This window comes from Triticum urartu, chromosome 6, assembly GCF_003073215.2.
Source record: "Triticum urartu cultivar G1812 chromosome 6, Tu2.1, whole genome shotgun sequence".
NCBI classification, from domain to species: Eukaryota; Viridiplantae; Streptophyta; class Magnoliopsida; order Poales; family Poaceae; genus Triticum; species Triticum urartu.
Window position 1 is genome coordinate 515468843 of NC_053027.1, and position 17252 is coordinate 515486094.

Consider the following 17252-nt stretch of genomic DNA (forward strand, 5'->3'; position numbering starts at 1 on the left):
CATCGCTAGAGTTGGTGAGGCTTGGGGAGGAGGAGGGGCTCAGAGAGGAGAAGGTGTGGATGTGCATTGTCGGAACACGGTTCATTTAGCCGCGGCGAGGCCATGCGAACGGACGGCCAACCCGCTTCAATGTGGCGCAACGCGCCGAGTTGGTTTCTTGAGGCGCGACACCCACATTGAAGCAGTGACACCCGAGAGGTTGCATCGTTAGCGCTGCCCTCCCAACCGGTCATGTCGCACAACTTCAATGTCGGTTGGTACGTGCTCTGGGCTGCCATGAATGCGGGAAAGAAAAGCGAAGCATGGGTTGGATGGAAATGGTGGGAGAGGCCGAATGTTTTTTTAGGTGGGCTAGGATATTCGGAAGCGGGCATGGTTTGCGAGTCCGTACAGTCGAACAGAGCAATACAGGACCGCGCTAGATGGCAAAATACGTCCGGACCGCGTGATATGAACGATTACGAACAGTTTGAGAGTCGGCATTGGAGATGCCCTTAGTCTCCTTTTCCATAGGTAATACAAAGGATTACAAATTCAGCCAGCCGCTTTTTCCATGAGAGGAGGGCAAACTTAATCTGGTTCAAATCTGATGACGTCAGTTTGATCAATTTCAATGACATCAAAGCAAATCCGAAGAGACAAGAGAGAGACAGAGACTTACACACGAGATTGACGAGCAGAGTGGCGAAGTGAAAGCTTGATCAAGTTCAAAACAAATCAGATGATAGCAGTTCAATCAATTCCACTGCTCCGTCGACCTCCCTCCGTCGACCTCGCGTCCACTTCAGCGGGTCAATTCCACTGCGCGTCGACTGCGCGTTTCTGTCGTCCTCGCGCCGTATACGTCCGAGGATCTCGCTTAAAAAATGACTCCACGCCACCTTTAATTCTGTCCACCATACCTGGTTCGCCTCCCAGCTCCACCGCCACAGACTCGAATCCACTCCACTCGCACCCAAGCGCACACCACACCCCATGGCTCTCACCGGCGGCGCCACCACCGCAGCGTGCATCCTCGTCCTCCTCGCACTCGCCGGCGCCGCGGGGGCAACCTTCTCGGGCTCGGCGCCGCCGCCGGTGGACTGCTCGGCATTGTTGGCTGGCCTCGCAGACTGCCTCGACTTTGTATCGCCCGGCAGCAAGTCGAGCCAGCCTTCCAAGACCTGCTGCGGGGAGGTGAAGACCTCCGTCGGCAGCCCCGCCGTCGTCGACTGCGTCTGCGCCGCCATGTTCTCGAAGCTGACGCAGTTACCGATCAACAGGACACGGGTGTACGCTCTCCCCGACGCCTGCGGCACACCCGCCTCCGTCTTGAACAGGTGCCATGGTGAGCACCGTGCCTTTTCTCACTTCTTTCATAATCTTCTTGCCCTGACTCTGGCTAGAATCTGCTTCCCTTTTTTACATCAAGAAACTAGAGCTAAATCGTGTTGTTTTACTAGGAAGTTTATCGTTGATTTGATTCCTGTGGGATTTACGATGAAAGATCTCAATTCGTGTTAGAGCATTTGCAACAGCAATGCACAAATCTGACCCCTCTATGTCCGCGGACACATCCACGAATAGGGGCCAACCAACCCATGTATGTCCTCCCTGCAACCACATCCTTCACTTGCAAAATCTCAAATCCATGTAGCCACATGCACGTCGATCATTTCATGATACGGATACATGTAACAATGATTATAGCACACAATTAAAATCTAGGGCGGCGACCATGTCCGAGGCGGCAAGGACAACTGTGCATGGTTTGAGTCTGATGGTGGTGGTGTTGTGGGTTGGGGACAGCGACGAAGCTAGGGTGACGGCGGCGGCTGAGCAAGGGAAGGGGTGGCATGGAAGAGACAAAAGAAGGCAGGTTGGGCAAAGGCAAGGGATGATTTGGAGAGATATGAGATGAACCTGACCTGTCGGGTCCGACATGCTGGACGCGTTCGAGCGTCCCCATATCCACCCCACATATGGACTGAATTTGAGGGGTATCGGACAACCCGGACATTTAGGGAAAAATGTGTGTGTGTGTGTGTTTGTGTTTGTGTTTGTGTGTGTGTGTGTGTGTGTGTGTGTGTGTTGGGGGGAGTGGGGGTGTGAAGTGGAGGGTCTGGTTGTAGATGCTCTTAGACCTTTTTGGTTGGATTTAACCTTCATGTCTTGTTTGATCGCTGTTGTGTGGGCTAGCGAAGCAAAACAATTGCATGATCAACATGTTATAACATAGAGCAAACACAATCCCCTGCACCACAAAACATAGGCCAAAATGAACCAAAAGTGCGCATCAAGTCCTATGATGCTTGATGCCCAATTTTGTATCTGTGTATATGCACCACAAAGCTTGTTAGTGGATTCTTAAATGGCGTACCATCGATGGTTGAGCGAGCTCGCATTCCGATCAAGAATAATTTTAGTATTATACAACAGGTAGAGTTTGTTCTCATGAAAGAATGCATGCACCCTCCCCCAAAATGCCCCCCCCCCCCTCTCTCTGCACCGACAAACGGGTCAATACATGTGCCCAACCAAGCCAAGCACAACAATTCGTCCTCTTTCGTCAAGTAGGAGGCTCCTCTCCTTTTCTTTGTCTGCACATCCTGCACTTGCGAGTATTGATCTTCCACTCTTCGGAATTCTCGATCTACGTTGATGATATTCATCATCACATGTTCGGTCATCATTGAGATTGGGTGGGTGGTCCTAATGAATACTGTCCAGGCACCCGTAGATGAGGGCTTCTCTAATGGTATCCGTGACTAGATGGGTTGCGACGACTCGGTGAAGTTGCAATAACTGGTGAGGTCATCGGTGAACGGTCAAGGCCTGCCGGAGTAGGTTGAAACTCCAGACTGCTGCATGGCTGCCGACCCATACTGGGTGGACGCAAAATAGTAGGGCAATGCATACTGGGTGGGCCAGGGCAACGCATATCCATGTGGCATCGGCACGACAGTGTGGTGTGGAGCACGCTCGGACCGCCCCACCTTCTCCCTCGTGACGAAGACCGTGTTCAGCGTGGAGTCGGTGTACCTGCACGATGGCGATGCCGGGGCCTCGAAGATGTTGATGGTTCGTCGGACCAGAGAGGTCCATTACAATGGCGGACGGCTGGGACGAAGTCGCAGCAGGGGCGGCGACATTAGAGCTAGATTTGGTGGCGGTGGAGGGGGAAGAGGGTCAGGAACGGGAAGACTGTGGGAGAGTGTGAAAACCGTGTGGTATGGAGTTTTGATTCAGGTGTTGGGAGTCCAACGTATCATATGTCTAAAAATCTTACTCCATCTCTCAATTTGCAGTCGACTTGAGAGATTTTGGTCCGGATACGTCTGACTCAAAGTAAGGGTCCCGCGTTAGAGGCTAAAACTGTTGGACCGTCTGGTCTGAATATTTGAGGCTGGAATCGGGGCCTACATTGAATACGGAACCAATCCACATGCGACAACTTATTTAGTAAACAGGTCGACTTTATTAATAAATTTGACAAAGTACATGAAATCAAACAAAAACGAGTCAACAAAGGACCAAGATAAAACAAAAAGTCACATCAAAGTCTTATGTGGTCATTGACCCTAGATCCATCTCTTGCATGTCGACTTTTCTCCGTCCATCCAATGAAGAAACTACACCAGACCAAACATGCACAAGCTTTGACTATTCTCACAGGTTTCAAAGAGCCGCATAAGGTGCTCACCCCGAATAGGTGACAACCTAAAATTGTTGAACACACTGTGGCGAGGACCCCCCCCCCCTTGCAAGATAGGTTGTCGAACTGCTACTTCATCGTCATATTGTCGAGGAAGAAGATCGAGAGCACAAAAGAACAAATCAACACACTCAATGACAAGAGCATGCTTGACAATATTATCGTCGCCACCATCGTCAAGATAATTTGAAGCAGCGGGTGACATTCCACGAGAATGAGACCGTCGATATGTGGGAGCAAAAACGAGGCTCGCTGGTGTAAGTCGCGTCGGCCACGACAGCCACACCCGGACGGGGATAGAGCCATGGAGCTTATATTTTGTACGACACCGCCTCTATCATTGAAATTTAGCCAATTCTAGAAAAAAAAAACCTTTACCGTCAAGGACATAAAAATCAAACATAGATTAAAGAAAAAACTAAACTCTAAGCGTTGATCTGTAGTTTCCCAACCTCTAGAAGGCCGAAAAGACGACTGAAGACCAGGAGGACCAGCAAAAGTCACGAACCCAAGTCGTCGGCGGCTAGGGTTATTAGTCCCACATTCATACCACAAAAGATAATCAAACGGTCCAACAAAAAAGAAAAATCAAACGGTTGGGGCCCACGGTCGCCGTAGCCCATCCGCCACTTAAAAAATGACCCCTACACCCCTCCTCAACTCCGTCCAACGAACCTCTTTCCCCTCCCCGCATCCCAAGCCTCCCCGCTCCATCGCCACACGCTCGAACCCACTCCTCTCACGCTCGAGTGCACACCGCACCACACCAACCAGAGCAGCCATGGCTCTCGCCGGCGGCGCCGCCACCGCAGCGTGCATCCTCGTCCTCCTCGCGCTCGCCGACGCCGCGGGGGCGGCTAACCCGTCGCCGGCGCCCGCGCCGGCGCCGGACTGCACGGAGGCGTTGATTGGCCTCGCGGACTGCCTCGACTATGTGATGCCCGGCAGCAAGTCGGCTCGGCCTCCCAAGGCCTGCTGCACGGAGGTGAAGACCGCCGTCGGCACCCCCGCCACCGTGAAGTGCCTCTGCGCTGCCCTGGACGCCAAGACAACTCCGATACCGATCAACATGACACGGGTGCTCGCCCTCCCCACCGCCTGCGGCCAGTCCGCCTCCGTCTTGAGCAAGTGCCACGGTGAGCACCGTGCCTTTCCTCACCTTTTCCAGGACCTTCTTGTCCTGGGTCTGGCTAGAATCCGCTCCCATTTTTTTTTACACCAAGGAACTAGACCTTCTTGTTTTACTAGTAGGAAGTTTGTGTCATTTCTTCGGTTCATATGTGAGATTTATTACTATGAAAGATCTCGATTTGTGTTGGAAATTTTTGGCTGGGTTCTGACCTTCTTCACCTCTTGTTTGCTTGCAGCTGCGGCGCCTGCTGAAGGTAACACATTCTTCTCTACACATCATCGTCTTTGTATTTCATTCTTTGATGCATGCACGTTTCTTATTTCTGTTGTCTTGTTCTCTTTCGTACCATGATTTGCATCTGTCTCAGTACTGCATATGCTCGGTAAAATGATGACGATGAACTCACACATCGTATTTGTGCGCTTAATTTGAGAGTCTGAACAAACAGAAGCTTCTTTAGTTACATATATGAAATTTAACTGAGAATATCTTTGTTACTTGTCTTTCTACTAAAAATTGACTCTAACCCTTGCGTTTCCACTAAAACTTGATCCACAAAATCAAGAAAGGAACATCGTTATTTTATAAAAATACTCTCCATTTGGTTCACAAGAACGGCATAAAAATGGGGCCGCCGCAGTGTTCGTCGTCCGTGAACACAGCTGTATATTATTTTTTGATTTTTTTCTGAGCTTTTCCGTTGGCTTGTATCCTTGCGAGCCATTGCATGTGCGCTCTGAGCCTGGGGTCTGGGCAGTCAAAAGATACAGACAAGAGCATATAGGCTAAAATAAAAAAAAAATCTTGGAAAAAGTACAAGTAGCTAAAAGAATTTGGACGAGCGAGTCACATGCTGTGATAGACAAAACCCATGCTCCTGGCCTTGTATATGTGCATCGAGCGGTTCATTTCTTAGCCGTTTTTCGGAAGCACAAATGCATTAAAACAAGGCCCCCCTCCTGTACCGTATTTTGATTTTGGTGTACAAAGAAATCGTTTGTTTCTGGTAGGTATACTCCATTGCTGTTCGTGGGACCAGATTGGGATGCACATGTTGCCACTAATCCGTCCACTAGTCCACTAGCATCCGAGGAATGCCCCATCAGGCCACCAATACATTTCCTGCTAGTTGCCTACGTGGTGTCTCCTTCCGCGGTTTCATTCAAGAGCGGGCAAGCTGACAATTGCGTGGTTTAGGCTGGTTGTAATGGAGAGTATCATATATTAGTATCATGCATATGATACTAGTGTGTATGATACTACCTCTTTAATGTATAGTATCATATATTAGTATTATGTAGTACTTTATTTATTGGCATGCATGACAGAAAGTAGCATATCATTTATTATAATACGGTATCATGATATGATATTACACCCTCTCTTTCTTCATTTCATACTATGTCATTTTATCAAAATTGTCTAGTTGGCATGCATGATACTAGCTATGATACCACCATTACGACCAGCCTTACAGCTACTAGTCAGGTAGCTACAACAATAATGATACTTGTCCAAACTGCAAATTACGGAGCATGCATGCATGTGAACGCTACAATCAAACGTGTCTCGAGACAATTTTTACATTGTATAGCTGTTTTATATGGTATGCCCTTATAAAGTCTCTTCTTTCGTCACTGCAGCACCGGCGCCTTCAGCATCTAGTGGCGGCGCAACCGCTTCACCACCGAAGGCGAATGCGGCGGCGAGGTCTCCCGGCGGCGCCGCAACCATTATCCTAGCAACCGTGGCGACTTTGCTGCTCGCCTTCTATTACCTCTGAGGGCCGACATCTCCGCCTCTCTAACGTGTTCTGTTGCACAGACCTTGTGACTCTGTGTTGCGCAGTGTTGTAATCTGAGTTTACTCTATTTATCGGGATGGGCTCTGAGTTACTGTTATTATCATGTACCGTCGACTCAATTTTGAGTAGTAAATTGCCATGTACCTTGGACTGAATATTGAGAACTCGTTGCTAGTTATGACACTTTGTTGACTTTGGAATGTGCAGATGATCTCCTACGAACTTTTTTTTGGGTTATGAACATGTTTTCATGAACTTTTTTGAATTCATGAACATTTTTTAGTTCATTAACTTTTTTTAATTTCGTGAACATATTTTTGAATTGACAAAAAATTCAAACTCACAAACATATTTGAATTTATGTTTTTTTTCCGATTCAGAATATTTTTTCGAATTCAAGAATAATTTTTACAATTCATGAACATTTTAACTGGATTTTTTTCCCGAAGTTCATGATGATTTTTTGAATTCGAAAATATTTTTTGAATTCATGAATTTTTTAAAATACTTAATTTTGGAATTGATGAGAATTATGAAACTCACGAACATTTTTTGAGGTTTTGAACATTTGCTGATTCATGAACATTATTAAATTGACAAACATTTTTCAAATCCATTTACATGTTTCATTACATAAATAAACATTTATCATTTTAAAAGGGGGAAACGCGACATAAAAAATTTATATTTTTTTTGTAATTGTTTTATATGTGTAAAACTAATGAATTAAAATAAAAGTTGAAAAACAAACAAAAGAAGAAAAAAAAGAAAGCCGTGCTAGCTATCGGACGTGCCAATGGTCCGGCCCAGCCCAGCCCAGGAGCGCGTGACTGTCTCACCTAGCGATGCCTAGCGTGCTGGTCGCGTGAAGCGACATACAGCACCGCCCGATCCCATCCCCAATCTCGCCCTGCCCTTGCCCTGGTGCTATCTGTAGTACAACTCCGCCGCCCGTGGATCTTGCTCCTCCATCTTCGCCCGGCAGGCAACCCGTATCCATCAGCGACGGGGACAAGGACACAAGGTGATTCAACCAGGAGCCATGGGCGTCCGGCGGTTTCTGAATCTGTTCGCGGCGAACCGCCCGGGCTGCATGTATTCGCTGCGCCGCTTCGATCTCTCCCGCAACCAGTTCTTCTACACCACACCGGCAGAAGTAGCTCTGCACGGGCGAGTTCTGCCGCGGATACAAAGAGACTCTGCATCATCTTCATCCCTGAAAAAGGCCTGCGGCAGGGTCAAGAAGCAGCAAGCCTCAGAGATCGGGCCGATCCGGTTGCCGGCGCGACTCTTCAACATGCGGCCGGCGCCATACCCAAAGCCAAAATCCGACGAGCTCAGAATGGACGCGTTCGCTCTCTCGGAGCGCAGCATCGTGTTCGCGGACCGCAAGGGGCACGTCTTCACCTACGACGCCGACTCGGACTGCCTCGTGACCATGCCCGGCCTCCACGCCCCCAAGGATGAGCCCTTGGCCGTCTCCGTTCCACGCCCCGGAGGCGGCGAAGGCGGCCTCTACGTGATCGAGAGGCTGCTCCGTCCTGGCAAGAGCTTCCAGTTCGAGGCCCTTGTCTCCGGCCAGCACTACAACGAGTACCATCCCTGCCGGACCTGGCAGTGTGAGGAGCTCCCGCTGCCGTCCCTACAAGAAGACGTGTACCTCGGCTCTGTCGCGGTGGTGGGCAACGTCATCTGCATCTCTGCGGATCACTTTGGCACCTACTGCTTCGACACGGTGAGCCGCTCCTGGAGCTTTGCCGGTGACTGGGTGCTGCCCTTCTTTGGCACCGCCGAGTATGTCCCCGAGCTCAACCTCTGGTTTGGCGTCTCCGACCAGGACTACCACTTGCCTTGCGCGGCCGATCTCTCACCCGTCCTCGCAGGGCAGCGGCCGGAGCCGGGCCTGATTTGGGCGGACAATTACCTGCCGGAGGAGTGGCATCATAGTGGCATCATAGCGGCCAAAATGGTCAGCCTGGGTTCTGGAAGGTTTTGCCTCATCAGGTTCCTTGAAACTCAGATACCCAGCATCGATACTGAGCTGGTATTTGTGGACAAAGCGTATGCTGTCTTCACTGGTCTGGAGGTGGTGTTAGCTGGGAAGGGCAATGGCAAGGGCGCATAAACGGTAATAGGCTACGCATGGCTAGACACAAGTCCAGACGCTGCAGGAATCGTGACTCCAACTTCATCGAGTGTATACTCTGATGTCTCCACTATGCATCATCATTTAATTTGCCTGTTCCGCAGGTGGATGCGTCCTATATGGATTTTTTTTAGTGATTCAACAAAAAGTCAAAAAATTCTGAAGATATTTTGAAATATACTTGACCTTCCAATCTACTTGTGAGAACAATTTCACAAAAAGTAAATCCCCCTTTGACTTCTTTTAATTTTTTTTGGCTAAAATAATGTGAACAGTGACCTATAATAGCAAATAAATTTTATCTTTTTGCCCTGAAGTCAATGTTCGGTTTTTTCATGAAAATTTATATACTAGTAAAAAAGAAAGTCAATTTATTCTGAAAAAAGCTTCTAAACTATTTTGACATTTTGTTTAATTATGTTAGAAAATTTCCCATATAGAGTGTATATACAACCAGGTTCCAAAGTGTATTTCACTACCGCGGGCAGAGTATTGAAACAGAACTCTGTGGGGTCTTTGCTATGGTGTTCTACCGCTGTTTTATGCCTTGTTTTGAATCTTAGGACAAGGACGATGACGTTTGGTTCTTGAGTGTATCTACACCCTATATGGAAAAAAAATAACTACATAAGGAGTCAAAACTTCTGAAAATATTTTTGTGACCCCTTAGGACAACTTCATCGTTGCACATAAAGACAAACATCTCACATGTCCATGTGGACAGCTACAGTGAAGCCGATCATCCAACTGTATGCATCAAATAGGCATCAAATCCGGACTTCAGAGTAGGCCAGACAAATCTAGAGAAGAAAACACATGGGGTGTGAGGAGGGAGCGACTACTATAGAAAAGCACCTTGTGGTGCAAAAATAGAAAACTCGAAGCTGGACCACTCAATTGAGGATGGATGGCACAGATTCAACTGGTGGGATGTGTACACACAAATGCATGCTTCTGTGCAAAAAGGACCCTCGTTTCTACCTTATTTGCTTCTGAATGTGCCATCAAACGACAGCCCCCCCTCTCTTCCATCTCCCCTGTTGCTTCCCGACGGCGGCGGCGCTTTAGATCCGGTGGCAAGCGCCTCCCTTCCCCTTCCCAGCTACTCTTACTCAAGGCCACCTGACTCCTCCTGGCCGCCGTCACGGCGGTGAACCCCGGGGCCCTGCTCCTGTAGGCGCCTAGGAGGCACTGCGTGGCATTCCCTGTGCCCGCCTCCGGCGCATCTACGGCGAGAATGAGCTCGTGCTGTCTGCGCCCAAGCTGCAAGGTGGCCACCTCTCCCCTGCTTTCTCACCATGCCGCTGCTATGTACTGTCATTTTCTTTGCCGTAAATGACAGATTATATCACTACTTTGATGCAGGCTGATGCTAATCTGAAGCCATCTTTGATGCTAATTTGGAGCCATTTTCTTTGCCGCTATGCACAGTCCAGAGCTGGAGCCATGCCCTTTAGTTTGTAGTTCGTTAATCTGTCAATATTGAGATTACATTGATTCTGAAGCGTGTTAAGGATGCATTGTTAGTACTATTTTGAATAATGGATTTACAGAATTTGTGACATTCCACTCCTCAGTTTGTTTGTGTCAGTTTCTTTAACAAATAGCAATGCACTCCATATCTTTTTAAGGCTTAAAAAATCCTCAGTTTGTACAAGTCAGGCTCAAGTCCTAGTGCATGCTTGTACAAGAATCGATCAAGTGCTTCTGCTACTGTTCTAGGAGTTTTGGTACTCTAATTTGGAAGTTTTGTTTCACTCATAAGTAATATGGAGAATCAAATTAGAAGATTCAGTCCGGTCAGATAATTTCAGCGTCTTGCAGTTTAGCACAATTCACTAAAAAGATTAATACTTCCAGTTCCGTATACAGCATCTTCCGTATACAGAGTCAATAGCTTGAAAAGTTGGAAAGAAAGTAAATTTATTCTGCTAGGCAAAAAATAAAATAAAATTGTCCATTTATCAGCATATCAAAATCTGGATTCATGTATATAAGATTCATAGCTGAAATTGCTCTAGTTTAACATAGAATAATAAGAAGTGTCCTTGTATATATCAATCTGGATTCATGTATATATGATCTCGCGTGATAATTGATTTCTTGCTGTTAGTCCTCAATGTTGGATTTCACTAAGACAAATTGATCTTCATACACACCGTCAGATGGTATTGTTGATGCATATTTATTTGCTCAGCTCACAATTAAAAAGTTTTAGGTCTGAATGTATGACACATACATGGGCTTGCGCTAACTGAAACATACTTGTCACATATGACCTCTCCCAGGACAAGAAGCTGGATGAACAAGTGCTGCATCTGGAAGCAACTGTTGTGTGCCATCAAGATAGCAACGTTGATATAGTTCTTAATGGCAATCCTTGTTGTGTGATGATTAGCATGGTCCTTCAGACTTAGCATTGCCCGTCATGTACCAAAGCTGATGCAACTTTCGCTAGGAATTCTTGTTGATCCTGTCATGTTATTGATAACCTGATAGGAATGTCTTCTCGTGTTTTGCCTGGGAGTTCCAGTTTGACATGTACTCAAAAGATGTGGCGGGGATAGTCCAGTTTGACATGCAGTCAAGCCTTTGTGCTTAGAGTGGTCCATTTTAACATGTATACCCAATTTCTTGTGCCTGAGATGGTCCAGCTTAAACGTACTCACATATCAATGCCTGCGATGGTCCAGTTTTCTGTGTAGAGGCTGGCTTAATTTTGTTGTTTACTCAAATATCTTTGACATGCAATACTATGTGCAAAGGGAGGGATCAGGAATGAATGTTGTGAAGATATGCAATACTCCCTCCATTCCACAATGTAGTGCTTCCTCTATCTCCGTGCTTCAACTTTGACCGTAAATTTAACTATCAAGACCAATTGCGGCGGGGGCAAAAATTATATCAGTGAATTCGTATTCGAAAGAAGTTTTCAATTATATAATTTTTTCTCCCGCCGCAGTTGGTCTCGTTGGTTAAATTTATGGTCAAAATTGGACCTCGGGAAGCGCGGGCGCACTATATTTTGGAATGGAGGGAGTACTATTTACTAAGAACCAAACGATTGGACATTAAAGGTGGAGGTGGTTACTGCAAAAGTCTATTTGACATCTGACTATTAGCAGGGGGGGGGGGGGGGTGGTTTCATAAAACGCACATTAAGTGGCCTGGGATCCCTACATTTAAATCTGTACCATCTGCAATGGACCCTATGGCCCAGATTCGTTTTTCTATTTTTGCACCACAAGATGCTTTTCTATTGTAGTCGCTTCCGTGTGAGGACATGTGCTCCAACTGACAATAGACCAAATAGACCAAACAGATTGTCCAGACTTCCAAATCTTCCCTAGGTTTGATTCGTGTTTGTGACAACTCGAACGTCCGGACTGGTCCATGCACGTTTGATGAAGGGTGTTGGAGGAAAAAATGTATCTGGACCACATAGCCGAATGTACTCGGCTTATGTTATGTTGGATTGGATATCATTTTTTTGGAATGCATCCTCAGGGCTCTTTAATCATACAAGGGCGGAAATTAGAAACACAAGAGTTACATCAAGATTTAAAGAGATCGCTTCCAAAGACAGCACTTCCCTAGCATAAGTATGAGCTACCGAATTTGCTACTCTACTAACAAATTGCAGCTTAACCCCGGTAAACGATGGAGATCACCTTTCATCTCCATGAACACTTGACAACTATTGATCTGGCATCTCCCTTGATCCACTGATTGCACACATTTTGGCAGTCTGTTTCTAAGATAACACGCGAGAGACCCTTCTCTAGGGCTAGAGCTAGAGCGTCCCTACAGGCGAAAGACACGATCAATACCGGGCTCTTAATAGATTCATACTTCGTTAGCCTACCCATAAGGACTGATCCCTGATCATCCCAAGCCACCACTCCAGTAGTCGCTAGCCCACTGTGCATCGCAATGGTCCTATCAGCATTGATCTTCGTCCTTCCCGCTTTCGGTGGAGTCCATCGTGCACACACGCAGTTCTGCACTGGTGCATCCGGTTCTGGCACATCTAGTGCCGCTATCAACTCCTTGATGATTTACATTGATTTCGTCGGTTGGATAGCATTTTTACGTTCTGAATAGAACTTCCATGAGTTGTCTCATGTTATTTTAGGTTTATCATCAGATTTATTGCTGAGCAACTTTATTGGACTTTTGGAAATCACTTGCAAAGATTAACATAAAAATGTCCCTTGCGCGACCGATTAAGACCCGATTGTGAGGGGGCAGCAATCGGCGTTTGGGGGATGCTATCCTCCCTAACAACAACTTTAGAAGATACACGAAATACAATAATAATAGACGTACAAGCTTATTACGATACTTTTATGGAAGACAAAGCTGTCCTCTCTTATTAACCAGGTAAATACCCATGCGTTGCTATGTGATGAAGCAATATCTAAAGAATGGTAGCGTGTGAGCGATTGTCCTCGGACATGGTGGCGTCGACTGTGTTGTCACGATGTTGGTGGCTATCAACTCCTGCTCGGAGAAGGGTGGTGAGATGAGAGGTGTGGTCGGGCTTTAGATCTTGTCGGGTCCGGGCAGACATCCATCCATATTACATAGATAAAAAAATTATAAAATTGCAAAATCTGATATAACAAAAGGGTATAAAATTTCTCTGGAACGGGGTAGAATGTTAGAAAAATAATTTGGAAATCCTACATAGCAAACTTACGAAGACTTGTTCTCTGGTTTGCTACCGAAACTTGATGAAAAAAAGGTTGCATGGCAATTTGCATCCGTACATGGTCGCAAAATAATGTGGATTAAATTTGTTAGCGTATGTTTACTACATACATGAAGACACAAAAAATGTGGATTAAAGAATTGCCACCATGTAGAACACGAAAAATGTACTCCCACCGTATTGTTACTCCACTCAGGGCCATCATCACTCTCGGAAGGAACGAACTTTCTTAACAGGCAAATAACATACAGTAGTAGGAGAAATGATGTTCTACCATGCACGGGATATCCCGTGCATGGCTAAGCCATCCATTTCTTGGAGATCCGGATGCATGCAGGTCTGAGCTGCTCTATTTTCATTCGCATGTTGTTTATTCAATTGCATCTATTCTCTTATATTCTACTACTCTTGTGTCTTGTCACATCAATCATTTATTACTATGCTTTATCCATCAAAGAATGCATAAAAGCTATGCTTTGTCCACCATCTCATGTCTTGCTTCACTTCCATATGTTTTTTCACGTGTTTACAAATTAGAAATCATTTTATCTTATAAACCAAAATTTCAATAGAAGATGCATCTGCATATTTGTACTTCTCGTGACGAGGACTTTTAAACAAGAACATTCTCGAATATATTTTGACAAGTTTTAAAAATCAAATTTTAAAACACGACGAAACTTTATTAAACACGGTCTTGTTTAAAATTTCACTATAATATTTTCGTGCCTGATCTTGTTTAAAAGGTCTCATCGCGAGGATTATAAATATGCAAACAAATCATAAATCAAACTTGAGCTTCATGATCTATGTGGGTTTCAAATATCGTCAACTTAAAATATAGTACTAATTGACTAGGAGAAAAGAGATAAGCTGATAGATAGAGTAGGTAATACTATTCACCTGACTTTGTCAGACACGCTTTCAAAAATACATCTGACATGGTGGGGTAGATAATGCATGCGCGGTATATACCGTGCATGGTAGATAATCCGCTCTCAGTAGCGTTCTGTAATTACAGTGAAGATCCATGTAGAGCTAGTTCTTGGGCAGGAGCACGTCGCGGACCAGCTCGTCGAAGTTTCGGTGAGACGAGCCTCCGGGCATGGCCGCCTTGACCGCGCTCTCCTTCCACTCCTGCGCTCTCTTCCTCGTGCTCTTCCCCTTCTCCCCTTCCATGATCTCCGTGATAAGTCGGGCGACGGCGTCGCGCCGGACGTTGCTGTTGATCTCCATGCCGACACCCCACTCGTTGCACTGGTACCTACAGTTGGTCTGCTGGGCGGCGAAGAACGGCCAGCTGATCACCGGCACGCCGCCGCACAAGCTCTCCAGCGCCGAGTTCCAGCCACTGTGCGTCAGGAAGGCGCCCACGGCGGGGTGGTCGAGCACCTGCTGCTGCGGGCACCAGGACGCCATGAGCCCGCGCCCCGCCGTCTCGGCCAGGAACTCCTCGGGGAGCACCGCGGCGTCGCCCTTCACCAGGTCTCGGCGGACGATCCACATGAACTGCTTCCCGCTCTGCGCCAGGCCCCACGCGAACTCCACCATTTGCGCGTTGGTCATGACGGTGATGCTGCCGAAGTTGACGTAGACGACGGAGCCGGGCTCCCTGCCGTCCAGCCACTGCAGGCACTCGTCCTGCTCCTTCCAGAGGCTGAGGTTGATGGCGGAGCGCGGCGAGGGCGGCTCCTTGTGCGCCAGCAGCGGGAGCGGGCCGAGCGTGTAGACCTTGGGCAGGCCGAGCGCCTCCATGGCCTGCACCGCCTCGCCCTCCAGGTCGTCGAAGCTGTTGAGGATGACGGCCGACGCACCGGCCGTGCGCTCCGTCTCCCGCAGGACGTAGTGCACCATGTACTCGTCCGGGTCCGTGGTGCGTATGAAGGACGGGAAGTCCCCGAGCCTCATGCTCCTCAGCCCCGGCACGTCCTCCACCGGCGTGTCAAGGTATCCGTTCGTCAGCTGCTCGGCGTCTGCATGCATGCGTAAAGACATACATATTCAGATAAGTGCTTCGATCAGCAGCTGTCAATGGCCGCACCGAGCAGAAATGGCTGACGCGCGCACTGACGGGAAACAAAACAAAAAGCAGTACGTACGTACCTTTGAGTGGGGCGAGGCCACGGCCGATGAGGAGGCGGTAGTGGCGGTACCCGAGGTAGCTGATGGCGCTGGCGGTCCAGAGCTGGACGTAGGGGAGGCCGAGCTCGTTGGCGGCCTCCATGGAGAACCCCATGACGACGTCAGAGACGACGCAGGTGACGGGCGGGTTACCCGTGGCAGGGTCGTTGAGCCGGGTGAGGAGGTCGCGGAACGGCCCGAGGCAGGTCTCGGTGGTGGACTTGCAGAGCGCGGGGATGTCTTGCGTGACGTCGTCGTCGCCGGATGGCGGCAGGCCGTCCGGGATGGTGGCGAAGCGGAAGCCCGGGAGGCCGGCCACGGCGGCGGCGCCGCGGGAGCGGACGAGGCGGGCGTGGTTGTACTCGGTGTTGACGAAGGTGACGTCGAAGCCCCGGGCGTGGAGCAGCTTGGCCACGTTGAGCATCGGGGTGATGTGGTGTGCCCCTGCGCCGGGTATGGCAGGCACACCGCGTGCGGCTTCCCGGCGGCAGGTCCCATCGAGCCCATCTCCTCCGCAGACGACTCCTCACTCTCCGTATGTGCGCTTCGAGCTGACCAAGATCGGTCGATGGCAACCATGGCTTCCTCCTGGCTGAACTCTCGTACGTGGCCGGCACTTGCTTTGTTTTGGAGCTTGTAGGATCGTGTTAGTTGGACTGGATGAGTATATTGTTTGTTTATTGCAGCATGGCTGCTTCGAGCCTTGGAGGATGGAGACTTGATGGTCCTACTCCCTCTTCCACGGGAAGCAGCCGGGCCGGGCGTGTGATCAGCATGAGGTCGGTACGCGCGCAACGGCGCCGCATGGGCAACAGCCGCCCGGCGATCCTGCTCCGGCCATGTGCTATACGTGCGCGTGCGCGCTGAAATCGTCAGTAATGCTCTCCGTCTCGGCAGTGTCAACTGTCAGGCGATCCGTTGCGTTCCGAAAACCAAGTTAAAGAACACACTCCTTACTACATGTATGGCTTTTTTCTTTTCTTTTGAGAACCTACACCTACAAGTATGGCTTTGACATTGCTTCAATCATCCACAGTGGTTACGTGCTTGCGAACGCTCCTTTGAAACTAAGCTTAGTCGATGGTTATCAAGTTTGTACATCTCCTTGACCCAGTCTTGGGCTCTTGGCATGCGATTGCCATCAGTGTGGCCTCTCCTGGGGTATGGGAAAACGAAAGACAGGAAGTCAACAATTCTCTCACCATAATGCAATACGTTTTCTTCAGATGAACTGCTGCATGTGCTGTGCAACAGACAAGAAATGGGTCCAGAACGACGGCGGCTGCATGCACAGTGCGATCGTTCAGGTCAAGGCTTCTTTTGGCTCATAAAACAGAATTATTGTAGGAATAGAAATTTTGTTGGAAATGAGATGACATGTATCTTAAATCCTATAAATAGGAATAGAAAACGAGATGTCATTTGATTGACAACAAAGGAATTTTTTCATTGAGTCTAGGCTCATTTTTATTTTCATATAAAATGTGAAGGATAGGAACCAATCCTATATAGAAATAGAAATCTATTCTTATGAAACAAAGGGCTTTAAAGGAAAAAATCGTATAAAAATCCTATCCTCTAAATTTCTATGAAATTCCTCCGAACCAAAAGAGGCCCAAGAGTAGCAAATTATTGCGTTTG

The 17252-nt window shown here is 47.9% G+C and overlaps 1 protein-coding gene, 1 long non-coding RNA gene and 1 pseudogene across 3 annotated transcripts; 2 read left to right on the plus strand and 1 right to left on the minus strand.

Moving 5' to 3' along the window:
* The first annotated feature begins 898 nt into the window (after nucleotides 1-898).
* On the plus strand, nucleotides 899-6830 carry LOC125514717 (non-specific lipid transfer protein-like 1). 2 transcript variants are annotated; one of them, XM_048680063.1, is made up of 3 exons: nucleotides 899-1327; nucleotides 5062-5079; nucleotides 6470-6830. In XM_048680063.1, the coding sequence occupies exons 1-3, from the start codon at nucleotides 976-978 to the stop codon at nucleotides 6607-6609; spliced, it is 510 nt and encodes a 169-aa protein (XP_048536020.1). In that variant the 5' UTR covers nucleotides 899-975; the 3' UTR covers nucleotides 6610-6830. The 2 variants fall into 2 exon arrangements, with proteins under 2 accessions (XP_048536020.1, XP_048536019.1); XM_048680062.1 differs by lacking the exon at nucleotides 899-1327 and adding an exon at nucleotides 4345-4830.
* Nucleotides 6831-9602: 2772 nt separating this feature from the next.
* Nucleotides 9603-10276, plus strand: LOC125512573. The gene is made up of 2 exons (XR_007285432.1): nucleotides 9603-10046; nucleotides 10142-10276. It is a non-coding gene; the product is annotated as an uncharacterized LOC125512573 (long non-coding RNA).
* Nucleotides 10277-14349: 4073 nt separating this feature from the next.
* Nucleotides 14350-16234, minus strand: LOC125512574 (annotated as a pseudogene).
* Between the last annotated feature and the right edge of the window lie 1018 nt (nucleotides 16235-17252).